The 14,655-nt window shown below is 43.8% G+C and overlaps 1 protein-coding gene across 8 annotated transcripts in view; it reads right to left on the bottom strand.

The window, feature by feature from the left end:
- herc1 (HECT and RLD domain containing E3 ubiquitin protein ligase family member 1) overlaps positions 1–14,655 on the bottom strand; it is a 466,732-nt gene that overhangs the window by 128,144 nt on the left and 323,933 nt on the right. For all 8 annotated transcript variants that reach the window (XM_072553323.1, XM_072553316.1, XM_072553320.1 and 5 more), the window contains one exon: positions 7,132–7,306. In XM_072553323.1, the coding sequence (XP_072409424.1) occupies positions 7,132–7,306 (175 nt within the window). The remainder of the gene's footprint in view (positions 1–7,131; positions 7,307–14,655) is intronic.

Here is a 14,655-nt window from a genome sequence, read left to right as displayed (position 1 = left end):
ATCTTGGTATGCTCGCTAGCCCCTGGAAAGGTCCCAGAGAACTGGCAAGTAGCTAACATTGTTCCTCTGTTCAAGAAATGAAATAGGGATAATCCAGGAAACTACAGACCAGTGAGTCTCACATAAGCAGTTGGGGAGCTGTTGGAGAGAAACATTAGGGATAGGATGTACACATATTTGGAAGAGCATGACCTAACTAGGGACAGCCAGCATAGCATTATGCAAGGCAGGTCATGGTTGACTAACTTAGTTGAATTTTTCAAGGAGGTAACAGAGGTGATCAATGAGGGCAGAGCAGTGGATGTTTTTATATTAGATTCCCAACAGTATGCAAACAGGCCCTTCAGCCCAGAAAATCCACACTGACCTTCTGAAGAGTAGCCCATCAAGACCCCTACCCTATATTTACCCTGACTAATGCACTATGGTCAATTTAACATGGCCAATTCACCTGGCCTGCACATTTTTGGATTGTGAGAAGAAACCAGAGCACCTGGAGAAAACCAACACAGACACGGGGAGAATGTGCAAACTCACACAGACAATTGCCTGAGGCAGGAATCGAACCTGGGTCCCTAGCACTGTGAGGCAGCAGTGCTAACCACTGAGCCACCGTGCCGTCTCTGTCTAAATAAATTTTAGTAAGGCTTTCGACAAAGGTCCCTCATGGAAGGCTCATCCAGAAGATTAAAATGCATGGGATCTGTGGTGACTTGGCTGTGTGATTTCAGAATTGACTTGCCCATAGAAGGCAGAGGGTAGTAGTGGAAATGTGTTTTACTGGCTGGAGGTCTGTGATGAGAAAGTGTTCCTCAGGGATTCATACTTGGATTTCTGCTGTTTGTGGTATGTATAAATGACTTTGGATAGTGGACGGGTAGGTTAGAACAAAGAAAATTACAGCACAGGAACAGGCCCTTCAGACCTCCAAGCCTGTGCCGATCCAGATCCTCTATCTAAACCTGTCACTTATTTTCTAATGATCTATATCCCTCTGCTCCTGGCCCATTTATGTATCTGTACAGATACATCTTAACTTAACTATCATGCCCGCCTCTACCACCACTGGGAGCAAAGCATTCCTGGCACCCACCACCCTCTATGTAAAGAACTTTCCATGAATACCTCCCTTAAACATTTCACCTCTTACCTTGAACTCGTGACCCCCCACTCTGAGTGAGCCCCCCACTCTGGGGGAAAAAAACTTCTTGCCATTCACCCTGTCTATACCTCTCATGATTTTGTCGACCTCAAAAAAGGTCTCTCCTCAACCTTCCTCTTTCTGATGAAAATAATCTTAACCTACTCAACCTCACTTCATAGCTTGGAGATGCCAGTGTTGAACTGGGGTGTACAAAGTTAAAAATCACAGAACACCAGGTTATAGTCCAACAGGTTTATTTGGAAACACTAGCTGTCGGAGTGCTGTTCCTTCATCAGGTGGTTGTGGAGGTTAAGAACATGCTAACAGAATTATAACCAAAGAAGCCTATTGTCATGAAGATGTGATACAGTAAAAAATCTTCAATTAAAACTTTCATCTTTTATAATGGGAAACGCTGGTTTCTGTTCTTTGATATGTAAATCCGTCAAGTTAGCGCCCTCCATACCAGGCAATATCCTGGTGAACCTCCTCTGCACCCTCTCCAAAGCATTCAGGTCCTTCTGGTAATGTGGGGACCAGAACTGTACGCAGTATTCCAAATGTGGCCAAACTAAAGTCCTATACAACTGTAACATAACCTGCTAACTGTTGTACTCAATACCCCGTCCGATGAAGGAAGGCATGCCATATGCCTTCTTGACCACACTATCGACCTGTGTTGCCACCTTCAGGGTGCAATGGACCTGAACACACAGATCTCTCTGTATGACCATTTTCCCCAAGGCTTTTACATTTACCACATAGTTTGCACTTGAATTGGATCTTCCAAAATGCATCACCTAGCATTTACCCTAATTGTACTCCATCTGCCATTTCTCTGCCCAACTCTCCAAACTATCTACATTCTGCTGCATTCTCTGAGAGTCCCCTTCACTATCTACTGCTTCACCAATCTTAGTGTCAATTGCAAACTTGCTCATCAGACCACCTGTACCTTCCTCCACATCATTTAGGAAGTTGGCAAACAACACAAAGATGAGTGGAGCTGTGGATCATGTAGAAGGATGTCAAAGCAAGATAAAGCAAGATAGAAATCAGTTGCAGAAATGGAAGAAGAAATGGCAGATGGAGTTTAATCGTGGTAGGCAAGAGGTGCTGCACTTTCAGAGATCAAATATCAAGGCAAAGTATACAGTTAATTGATGGACCCTGAACAGCTTTGATGGACAGAGGGATCTTGAGATTCAAGTCCATAGCTCCCTGAAAGTGGCCAGGCAAATAGACAAGGTGGTAAAAAAGGCACATGGCATGCTTGCCTTTATTGGTTGCAGCTTTATAAGGCTTTGGTTAGGCCGCACTTAAGAGTACTGTATTCAATTCTGATCAGCACATTAAATGAAGGATATGGAAGCTATGGAGAGGGTGCCTGGATTAGAGGGTATGAGGTACCAGGAGAGGCTAGAAAAATTTAGTTTGTTTTCTCTTGAGTGGCAGAGGCTGAGGGGAGACTTCATAGAAGTCTATAAAATTGAGATGAGTAGATAGGGCATATGGTCAGAATCCTTTTCCCTGGAGTTAAAATGTCTAATACTAGGAGGCATACATTTAAGGTGAGAGGCGTTAAGTTCAAAGGTGATGTGAGTGGCAAGTTTTTTATTAACACAGAGTGTTGAGAGTCTGGAACGTGCTGCCGGAGTGATGGAGGAGGCAGTTTATGACAAGAGTGTTGAAGAGACTTTTAGACAAGCACAGAAACAGGCAAGGAATGGAGAGAAATGGACTAAGGATAGTCAAAAAGGATTATGTTAACTTGGCGTCATGCTTGGCACAACATCATGGACAGAAAGGCCTGTTCCTGTGCTGTACTGTTCAATGTAACTCTAACCAGTGTTTAATCCACTTTATCTATGACAAGATGACCGCCTGGAATATCTTTTAACTGCATAGCATATCTCAAATTAAACATTAGGCTCATGAGACATTTTCAGAATAATGAAAGTGGGAAAGGGTTAAGGAAAGACATAGCTCAAAGTTTCCTTTTGCAGAATTTTTGAAAGCATTTTGAAGTGACGTTCACATGTAAACACAGTTTTCTAAAGCCTCAATGAAATCAGACCAAAATTGAATAACTCCTTTCAATTGGGAATTTACATAGAGTCATAGAGATGTACGGAAACAGACTCTTCGGTTCAACTTGTTCATGCCAACCAGATTTCCTAACCTAATCTAGTCCTATTTGCCAGCACTTGGCCCATTTCACTCCAGACCCTTCCTATTCATTTACCCATCCAGATGGTTTCTAAATGCTGCAATTGGATAAGCCTCCACTACTTCCTCTGGCAGTCGTGGGCGGCACAGTGGTTAGCACTGCTGCCTCACAGCGCCAGAGACCCGGGTTCAATTCCCGCCTTGGGCAACTATCTGTGTGGAGTGCGCACATTCTCCCAGTGTCTGCGTGGGTTTCCTCCGGGTGCTCTGGTTTTCTCCCACAGTCCAAAAATGTGCAGTTTAGGTGAATTGGCCATGCAAAATTGCCCGTAGTGTTAGGTGAAGGGGTAAATAATGGGTCTGGGTCGGGGTTGCTCTTCGGAGGGTCGGTGTGGACTTGTTGGGCCGATGGGCCTGTTTCCACACTGTAAGAAATCTAAAATCACTCATTCCATACACACATCACCCTCTGCGTGAAAAAGTTGTCTGTTAGATCCCTTTTACATCTTTCCCCTCTCTCCCTAAACCTATGCCCTCTAGTTCTGGACTCCCTCACCCCAGGGAAAGTATTTTGTCTATTTACCCTATCTACACCCCTTATGATTTTATAAACTTCTATAAGGTCACCCCTCAGCCTCCAATACTCCAGGGAAAACAGCCCCAGCCTATTCAGCCTCTCCCTATAGCTCAAATCCTCCAAACCTAGCAACATCCTTGTAAATCTTTTCTGAACCCTTTCAAGTTTCACAACATCCTTCCAATAGGAAGGAGACCAGAACTGTTTGCATTATTCCAAAAATGGCCTTGCAGAAATAGTTCTGTTATGAAATTGAAGTACCTTTAAGAGAGTGAAATCTGTTCTGAATTGACAGCTTACAAGCACCTGTGATATCACTTAGCTGTGAAACGGATACCAGAGTTGCTTGCTGTTCTGACAATTTGAATTTAACCAGTTTAAATTATGCCCAGGATACTAAAATCCAACTGAGCTTGAATTTATTATTTTGCCAACATCGAACCAATGAGATAATCTGATGTTGTGAGTATAAAAATGCAGGCTTTTTGAAAAATGGAGACACAGCAACTGCCATCGAGAGAGACCCAAGAAATTAGGAAACACCCTCTGTCAAAAGTACCTTTTCATATGAAACATACGCGCAGTAAAAAGAAAGAAGATGACACAGGGAGATTTTCAGCTGGAAGAAGAAAAACACCAAAGACAAAGGCCACTGTGTGAGTCTGAAATTAAGTTGATGTAATTTTAATAAGTATCGTATTGGAACAGCATATTGTTATAGAGTTGGAGGCGGTTAATAAGCCGTTAAGAGAAATGGGGGTTGAGAGTTGTGAATAGTTGTTGTTTAAAGTTCACTTTTAGAGTTAAAAAATAAATTTATATCATTTTCTTTAAATAATGGAATTTGGAGTTCCCCGTCACTCGTATTTTCACAGATTATGAGGTGAAGGTGAGCTTTTCTGGGTGTTTGGTTTAATTAACAGAAGGGTTCACTGTCGTATTCTAACAGTTCTTAGACAGTACTAGACTCGTCTCAGGAAGGTGATGGTTGGAGGTAAAGTGACTGAACCAGTAATCCAGAGTGCTGAGTTCAACGATTTGGGGACATGGGCTCAAATTCCACCATTACAGATGACAAATGACAACTGTACAACCACAGTTAATGGTTATAAAAACCTGTTTGGTTCACTGATGTCTTTTAGGAAAGAAAATCTGCCATCCTTACCTTCTCGCCTACAATGACACCAGATCCACTGCAATAAGTTTGAATCACAACTGCCTTCTGTTGTGATGATACTGCTCCTTTAACAAGGTCATACTGTCCTTGGCTTTTTTCTCAGAAAGGTCGTAAAAGCAGTGATTCTGAAAAGTCTAGGTTCAAAGGATTTTAGGGCCAATTTGATTATAGTTAACAAATACTGCCTCAGAAAAAAGGCTTTCAAGTTTAAAACAATGTACAATGAAAGGGGAACAGCCAGTTCTCTCAGCTCAGCTTTTCTTCAGTTTAGTTTGGTTTTAGCAGTCTGGTTGTTCACTAAAAGCAGGCAGTCAGTGTGAGGCTGCTTGTCCAAGAGCGAGCTACATGGAAGAAGGTGTTCCGTGCTGAATCCCTCTGCCATCTCTCTGCTTTTTCTTCCCTTCTTTCTCTCTACTTTTCTTCCTGTTCTGCTCATTCTTTTTCTCTCTCCTCCGCTTTTAATCATAATTCAAACTGTTTCATTTCTGTTGCCCTTACCTTGTCTTTTGTCTCAAACTCAAGTTGCTTCATTTTCAATTGAACATTAGCCAACTCAGATTTTGATGGCGTTTCCAGCAAATTTAAATGCTGAGCTATTACTGTAATTATCTCTCCTTTCCACACAGAAGGAGGCAGCTCCAGCTCCACCTTGTCTGCTAATTCCAGCAGCTTGACCTTAGTCACCTTTTGCAAAACCCCTAAAGTAATTTTTGAGAAGACATGTAGCTCAGGTTGTAGCTCAAACATTACATCAGACAGGCTGAAAACTAGCCACCAGGATACACAAACACCAGTTAGCCACCAAAAGACATGACCCATTATCGCTAGTATCCTTACCTACTGATAAAGAATGACACCACTTCGACTGGGACAACACATCCATCCGAGGACACGCACATGAATTCCTAGAGCTCTGGCATTTAAACCAGAACTTCATCAAGAAACACATCAATTTGGACCCCACCTACCAGCCTCTGAGAAAAAACAGGAACCGGAATTTATATCACGCACCTTAACAAACCAAGACACATAAATAGAAAGCGGGACATAACACCAGCACTTCACTGGAGGTTCACTGATGATGTTACCTAGCACGGTGACATAATATCTGAAAACTAACCTTCCAGCTCAGCAAGCTAACTGACAACATGAACCTCAAAGTCATTTCTTCAACCTGAAAGAGCCATTACTCTCCAAAGCGCTGTTGAAACAACCAAATTCAACACATATCACTCACTGCCTTTGTGCCCAGCAACCCTAATCCCAAAGTGGAACTACAGAACAAATCCCGCAAAGAGCTCCCAATCTGTTATGGAGCAGGCCAGAGCTCCTCAAAACATTTCAAGAAAGTAGCCCGGACCCTAACTTTGCTAGTTGTTTTAAGCAGGTGAAAATTGGATATTCCAGGAGGGATGCAGCTGGCCCAACCACTTAGTTTTAAACAAAACAAAATTTATTTGCAATACTACCAAATGAAACACAAACAGAAGAGAACAGAATAGACAATAACTTAACCTATCCGAAAACCTAACAGATTATCCCAATTTAATTATGCTGTTCCAAATACCTGCTACAATCCCCATAAACACTCCTTGACACAACAGGTAAAATCAAACACAGGATTTTACACGAAAGAGAGAGATGGCAGAGAGATTCAGCACGGAACACCTTCTTCCATGTAGCTCTTTTCTTGGACCAGTAGTCTCACACTGACTGCCTGTTTTGAGTGAACAGCTAAAGACCAAATGAAAGAAAAGCTGAGCTGGGAGAACTGGCCACTCCTGTTTCGATGCACAAGTGTTTTCAAAACCTGAAAGCCTTTTTTCCTGAGGCATTATCTGTTAGCTTTAATCAAACTGGCCCCAAAACCCTTCAAACCTCGACTTTTTGGAATTGCTGGTTTTCACCTCTCTGTGAAAAAAGCCAAGGACACCATAACCCTGTAAAAGGAGCAGCATCATCACCCTGTGCAATTAGGGTTAGGCAATAAATGCTAGCTTAGATACCCACATCCTATGAACAAATATAAAATAACAGTTATTAAAAGATTAAATATCCTCCTACCTGACAGACAGTAGTGAAAGAGCTCTCATGACCATGGTCCTTGCTAGAAGGACCTGTGCTGCTGCAGTCACTCTCCTCAAGGCCATAACTCGGTCATGTGGATTGTGCAGGGCTGCTGCCTGTTCTCCAAGTGTCACTCTACCAGATGAATGTTTATCTACAGATCCAAAGCAACCTTAAAAGAACATCCAAATTACCTCGTTACTGCACAAGAAAAGGATCATGTGGCAAGCTGAGTTAGGGAGGATGGAACAGCATCAGGCACAAGACAACATGGGACATGATGAGAAAACAGGAGCTGATAAGATGAACTCCTACAACCTTGTGTTCTCTCTAATACCCTGCACTTCCCTTTGGTCAAACCAATTATTGACTCTTCTGTCAGAAGATTAAGCAACTGGTTCAACTGTTCAAAACATTCCATACTCTAAGACAAATATGAGGTTTAAAGGGCAAAATTAAAACACATTACATCATAGAATCCCTATGCGGAAGCAGGCCATTTGGCCCATCAAATGCACATCAACCCTCTGAACAGCATCCCACCCAAATCCATCCCTCCTACCCTATCCCTGTCACCCTGCATTTCCCATCGCTAATCCACTTAGCCTACAACCCTGGACACTACGGACGACTTAGCATCTATGGAATATGGGAGGAAACCAGAGCATCTGGAGGAAACCCATGCAGGCATGGGGAGAATGTGCAAACTCCACACAGTCAGCCATTCCCCAACCTATTACTCTACATTTACCAGACTAATACACCTAACCTACACATCCCTGGACAGTATGGGCAATTTAGTATGTCCAATTCACCTAACCTGCACATCTTTGGATTATGGGAGGAAACCGGAGCACCCGGAGGAAACCCACGCAGACACAAACTCCACACTCTCACCCGAGGCTGGAATCGAACTCAGGTTCCTGGTGCTGTGAGGCAGCAGTGCTATCATTGAGCCAACATGCCACAATGATAGAGGGCAATACATTGTCCAGACAGGGAGCAGAATGGGAGAATAAAGGGGTCTTTCTCTGAGTGACAGGCAAAGATTAATTCAGTACTGCAAAGATCAATGCTTAAGACCAGTTATTTGCATTTTTGACAACGGATAAAACAGACCAAATGCAATATTTCCAAGTTTGATGATGACACAAAATTAGTTGGGATTGATAGCGAGTTTTGAGAAGATTTAGACCATAAGACCATAAGACATAGGAGTGGAAGTAAGGCCATTCTCCCCATAGCCCTTAATTCCTTGTGACATCAAGAATTTATCAATCGCTGCCTTGAAGACATCCACTGCACTCCGCGGCAATGAATTCCACAGGCCCACCACACTCTGGCTGAGGAAATGTCTCTGCATTTCTGTTCTGAATTGACCCCCTCTAATTTTAAGGTTGTGCCCACGGGTCCTAGTCTCCCCGCCTAACGGAAACAATTTCTTAGCGCCCACCCTTTCCAAGCCATGTATTATCTTGTAAGTTTCTATTAGATCTCTCCTTAACCTTCTAAACTCCAATGAGTACAATCCCAGGATCCTCAGCCGTTGCTCATATGTTAGACCTACCATTCCAGGGATCATCCGTGTGAATCTCCCCTGGACACGCTCCAGTGCCAGTATGTCCCTCCTGAGGTGTGGGACCCAAAACTGGACACAGTACTCCAAATGGGGCCTAACCAGAGCTTTATAAAGTCTCAGTAGCACAATGGTGCTTTTATATTCCAACCCTCTTGAGATAAATGACAACATTGCATTCGCTTTCTTAATCACGGATTCAACCTGCATTTACCTTTAGAGAATCCTCGACTAGCACTCCCAGATCCCTTTGTACATTGGCTTTATGAATTTTCTCACCATTTAGAAAGTAGTCCATGCTTGTATTCTTTTTTCCAAAGTGCAAGACCTCGCATTTGCTCACATTGAACTTCATCAGCCATTTCCTGGACCACTCTCCCAAACTGTCTAGATCCTTCTGCAGCCTCCCCACTTCCTCAGTACTACCTGCCTGTCCACCTAACTTCGTATCATTGGCAAACTTCGCTACAATGCCCCCAGTCCCTTCATCCAGATCATTAATATATAATGCGAACAGCTGTGGCCCCAACACTGAACCCTGCGGGACACCGCTCATCACCGGCTGCCATTCTGAAAAAGAAGCTCTTATCCCAACTCTCTGCCTTCTATCAGACAGCCAATCCTCAATCCATGCCAGTAGCTCACCTCGAACACCATGGGCCCTCACCTTACTCAGCAGCCTCCCCTGTGGCACCTTATCAAAGGCCTTTTGGAAGTCTAGATAGACCACATCCACTGGGCTTCCCTGGTCTAACCTACTTGTCACCTCTTCAAAGAATACCAACAGGTTTGTCAGGCATGACCTCCCCTTACTAAATCCATGTTGACTTGTTCTAATCAGACTCTGCTCTTCCAAGAATTTAGAAACCTCATCCTTAACAATGGATTCTAGAATTTTACCAACAACCGAGGTTAGGCTAAGTGGCCTATAATTTTCCATCTTTAGTCTTGATCCTTTCTTGAATAAGGGGGTTACAACCGCGATCTTCCAATCATCCGGGACTTTCCCCGACTCCAGTGACTTTTGAAAGATCTCAACCAATGCCTCCACTATTTCCTCAGCCACCTCCCTCAGAACTCAGATGTAGCCCATCGGGGGCAGGAGATTTGTCAATTTTAAGACCTTTTAGCTTTTCTAGCACTATCTCTTTTGTAATGGCAACCATACTCAACTCAGCCCCCTGACTCCCTTTAATTGTTGGGATATTACTCATGTCTTCCACTGTGAAGACTGACGCAAGGTACTTATTAAGTTCTCCAGCTATTTCCTTATCTCCCATCACTAGCCTTCCAGCATCAGTTTGAAGTGGCCCAATGTCTACTTTTGCCTGTTGTTTGTTTCTTATGTATTGAAAGAAACTTTTACTATCATTTCTAATATTACTGGCTAGCCTACCTTCATATTTGATCCTCTCCTTCCTTATTTCTCTCTTTGTTATCCTCTGTTTGTTTTTGTAGCCTTCCCAATCTTCTGATTTCCCACTGCTCTTGGCCACTTTATAGGATCTGTCTTTTTCTTTGATACATTTCCTGACTTCCTTTGTCAGCCATGGCTGTCTAATCCCTCCCCGGATAATCTTTTTTTTTCTTAGGGATGAACCTCTGTACTGTGTCCTCAATTATACCCACAAACTCCTGTCATTTTTGCTCTGTCTTCCCTGCGAGACTCTGCTTCCAGTCGATTTTCGTCAGTTCCTCTCTCATGCCCTCATAATTACCTTTGTTTAACTGTAACACCATTACATCAGATTTTGCCTTTCAAACTACAGAATGAACTCTACCATAGCTCAGGTTGAGGTTCTGGATGTAAGTTTGCTCGTTGAGCTAGAAGGTTCATTTTCAGATGTTTCGTCACCCTACCAGGTAACATCTTCAGTGATCCTCCGGACAAAGCAGAGCCTCACTGATGATGTTACCTTGTATGGTGGTTGTGAGCAGGATGTAAGGAGACTTCAAGGTGATTTAGACAAGTTGAGAGAGTGTGCAGATGCAGTTAAATTAAGTTATACATTTCAGTGAGAAAAATAAGAAGGAAGAGCATTACTTCGCTGGTGATGCATTGGGGACTGTTGAAGTACAAAGGGATGTGGGTGCCCTTGCACACCAGTTAGTCAACAGAAGTCGACAGGCAGGTAAAGTGATGGAAGGTGTCATCAAAAGTGCTATCAGGAAGCATCTGCTCAGCAATGACGTGCTCAGTGATGTCCAGCTTGGATTCTAACAAGACCACTCAGTTCCTGACCTCATTACAGCCTTAGTTCAAACATGGACAAGATAGCTGAATCTGAGAGGTGAAGTAAGAGTGACAGCCCTTGACATCAAGGCTGCATTTGACCAAGTATGGCATCAAGGAGCCTGAGCAAAACTGGAATCAGTGGGAAACAGCAGGCAAACTCTCTGCTGATTAGCGTAATACCTGTCACATAGCAAGATGTCTATGGTTGTAGGAGGTCAGTCAGCTTAACTCCAGAACACTTCTGCAAAATGGTGTCCTGGGCTCCAACCATCTTCAGCTGCTTCATCTCTCACTTTCCCTCCAGCATAAGGTGTGAAGTGGAGATATTTGCCGACGGTTGCACAATGTTCAGCATCATTCGCGACACCTCAGATACTAAGGTGGTCCATGCTCAAATGCAACAAGATTTGGATAGTCTCCAGCCTTGGGCTTATAAGTGGCAAGCACCATTCATCCAACACAAATGCCAGACAATGACAATCTCCAATAAGAGACTATATAATTATCGCCCCTTGGCATTCAATGGCACTACCATCACTAAATCCCCCACTATTAACATCCTTGGGGTTAGCACTGATTAGAAATTCAGTAGGTCTCCCCAAATAAACACAGTGACAACAAGAGATGGTCAGAGCCTTTGAATATTGCAGTGACTAACTCACCGCCTTACTCCTGAAAAGTTTCTCTATTATCTATAAGGTACAAGACAGGAGTGTGATGGCATACTCCGACTTGCCTGGAAGGATGCAGTTTCAACAACACACAAGCTTGAAACCATCTAGGATAAGGCAGCCTGTTTGATTGGCTCCACATCCACAAACATCCACTCCCTCCACCACAGATGCACAGTCTCATCGACAAGATGCACTTCTGAACTTTACCCAAGATCCTTAATAAGCACCTTCCAAATCCACAGACAGTTACATCTAAAAGGACAAGGGCATCAGACATGGGAACACCACCACCTGCAAGTTCCTCTCCAAGCCACTCACCATCCTGACTTGGAAATCTATCACCATTCCTTCACTGTCACTTGACCAAAATTCTGGAATTCCCTCCCTCGCTGCTTGGCAGGGCAATGTGCATGAAAACTACAGCACTTCATCATCACATTTTCAAGAGCAACATGTTGGTTAACAAATGTTGGCCAGCCAGTAATGCCCTTATGCCACTAATAAATAAAAAAAGTGCAGCAAACAACTAGGAAAGCAAACAGTATGGTCTTCAGTGCAACAGGACATGAGTTCAAAAGTAAGGAGATCTTACTGCAGTCATACTCGGCTTTGGCAAGATCACATCTGAAGTATTGCATGCAGTTTTGGTTTCCTCCCAAGAAAAATTATACTTGACATAGAGGGAGTGCAGCAGAGATTCACTCATCTGGTACTTGGAAAGCAGGATTGTCCTATGAGGTAAGATTGGTTCATCTGGGCCTGTATTATAGAGTGAAACAATATGGAAACGGATCCTTTAGTCTAACCAGTTCATGCTGACCACGATCCCAAACAAAATTATTTCCATCTGCTTGAGTTTAGCCCATCTCCCGCCAAACATTTACTAATCATGTACTTATCTAAATGTTTTTTAAAATCTCACATTCACCACTTCCACTGGAAGTTCATTCTACACGTGAATCACTCTCTCTGTAAAAAATTGCCTCTCATTTCTTTTTTAAATCTTTCTCCTCTCCACTTAAAAATATACCCCCAGTCTTGAAATCAGACTTCCACGCCCCCGACCCCCCACACCCCAGGGAAAAGATACCTGTCATTCACCTTATCTATACCCTTTACTTACTGGAGTTTAGAAGGATGAGAGGGAATCTGCTTGAAATGTACAAAATCCTAACAGGCTTGACAGACTAATGGCAAGGAACAGACCCATCCAGTCCGCCTCCGCCAATACCCTCCTGTGCCTTGCTGAATCAGACCTCATCCTCAATCATGTTTCCTTCAACTCTTCTCAATTCCTCCAAATCCAGGGGGTAGCTATGGGGACACACATGGGCCCTAGCTACCCTGCATCTTTGTCGGCTACATCGATCAGTCCCCCTTCAGTATGTGCACACGTAGTGTTCCCCAACTCTTCTGCCCGGACATCGATGGCTGCATCGGTGCTGCATCCTGCACCCAGGGTTAACTGGAGCAATTCACTGACTTCGCCAACAACTTTCACCCGGCCCTCAAATTCACTCCTCTATCTTGGACACCTCCGTCCACTTTCTTGACCTTTCCGTTTCCATTTCCGCTGACAACTTATGGAGTGGCATTTAATATACGCCCACAGACTCTCACAACTACCTGGACTACACTTCCTCCCAATCCATATCCTGCAAAAACTCCATCCTGTTTTCCCAATACCTCTGCCTCCATCGCATCTGCTCTGACGAGATGTTCCACTCCCATGCATCCCAAATATCCACCCATTTTAAACAATGTGCTTTCCCCACACTGTTAACCAACAGCCCACCATCACATCTCCTCCATTCCCCGCTCCACTGTCCAAACTGCTCCTCCTTGTCCTCATTTTCCACCCCACTAGTCTCTGCATCCAATGTATCTTCCTCAAACACTTCCGCCAATTCCAACCGGACACCATCAGTAAGAACATCTTCCCCTCCTCTCTGCCTTTGGCAAGGACCATTCCCTTTGTCACTCCTTGGTTCATGTCACTCTCCTCACTAACCCCTCAGTACCTTCCTCTGCAACCATAAAAGATGCAAAATCTGTCAGCACACCACCTCCCTCACCTTCAGAGTCCCAAACAGTCCTTCCAGGTGAGACAGAGGTTCACCTGCCTCTCCTCCATCTTAGTTTACTGCATCTGGTGCTCCTGACGTGGTGTTCTCGACATCGGTGAGACAAACCATAAACTAAGGGAACATGTCGCTGAGCGTCTCAGCCGGACCCTTAAGAGCCAGCTTGACCTCTTGGTCACTGCCCGTTTCATTTCCCCTTCTCACTCCCTCTCTGATATGTCCATCTTTGGCCTGCTTCATTGCCATAGTGAATCAGACTGCATATTGGAAGAACAACACCTTATTTTCCATCTAGGCAGAAGGAGGACTCAATACTGAGTTCTCCAATTTCAAATAACCTTTCCACCCATCCCTTAAAGCCTTTTCCAACCCTGACTCCTCCCTTCCAATCCTACTACTGATCCTTCTTTCCAGCTACCATCTGAATTCATTCCTCCCATTGACCAACCAGGTTGTACTTACCACCTGTATTCACCCATCATTACCTCACTACTTTGACCCTCTCCTTAACCATAACCGTCCCCCACTTATCTGCAGCTCCCCCTACCCTCCACCTCCATTCCTGAAGAAAGGTTATACCCAAAATGTCGACTTCTCCACCTCCTGATGTTGCCTGGTTTGCTGTGTTCCTTTAGCTACTTAGGAGTCTAGAACCGAGGATATAGTCTCGGGATAATGGGACAGGCCATTTAGGTCTGAGATGTTAAAAATTGCTTTTCTCAAAAGGGTATGAACCTGTGGAATTCTCGACTACAAAAGGCCAAATCACTGGATATATTCAAGAAAGAGAGATAAACGTTTTTAGATTTTAAACGGCATTAAGCTGTATGGGCAGAAAATAGGAATATGGCTTTAAAATAGAGGATCGGCCATGATCATAGTGGATGGTAGAGCAGGGTTGGAGGGGCAAAAGGTGGTACAGCACAGGAACAGGTCCTTTTGCCAACCAAG

This window comes from Chiloscyllium punctatum, chromosome 33 (genome assembly GCF_047496795.1).
Source record: "Chiloscyllium punctatum isolate Juve2018m chromosome 33, sChiPun1.3, whole genome shotgun sequence".
Classification (NCBI taxonomy): Eukaryota; Metazoa; Chordata; class Chondrichthyes; order Orectolobiformes; family Hemiscylliidae; genus Chiloscyllium; species Chiloscyllium punctatum.
Note: the sequence above shows the minus strand (reverse complement) of the source record. Positions and strands in the feature narration are given on the sequence as shown.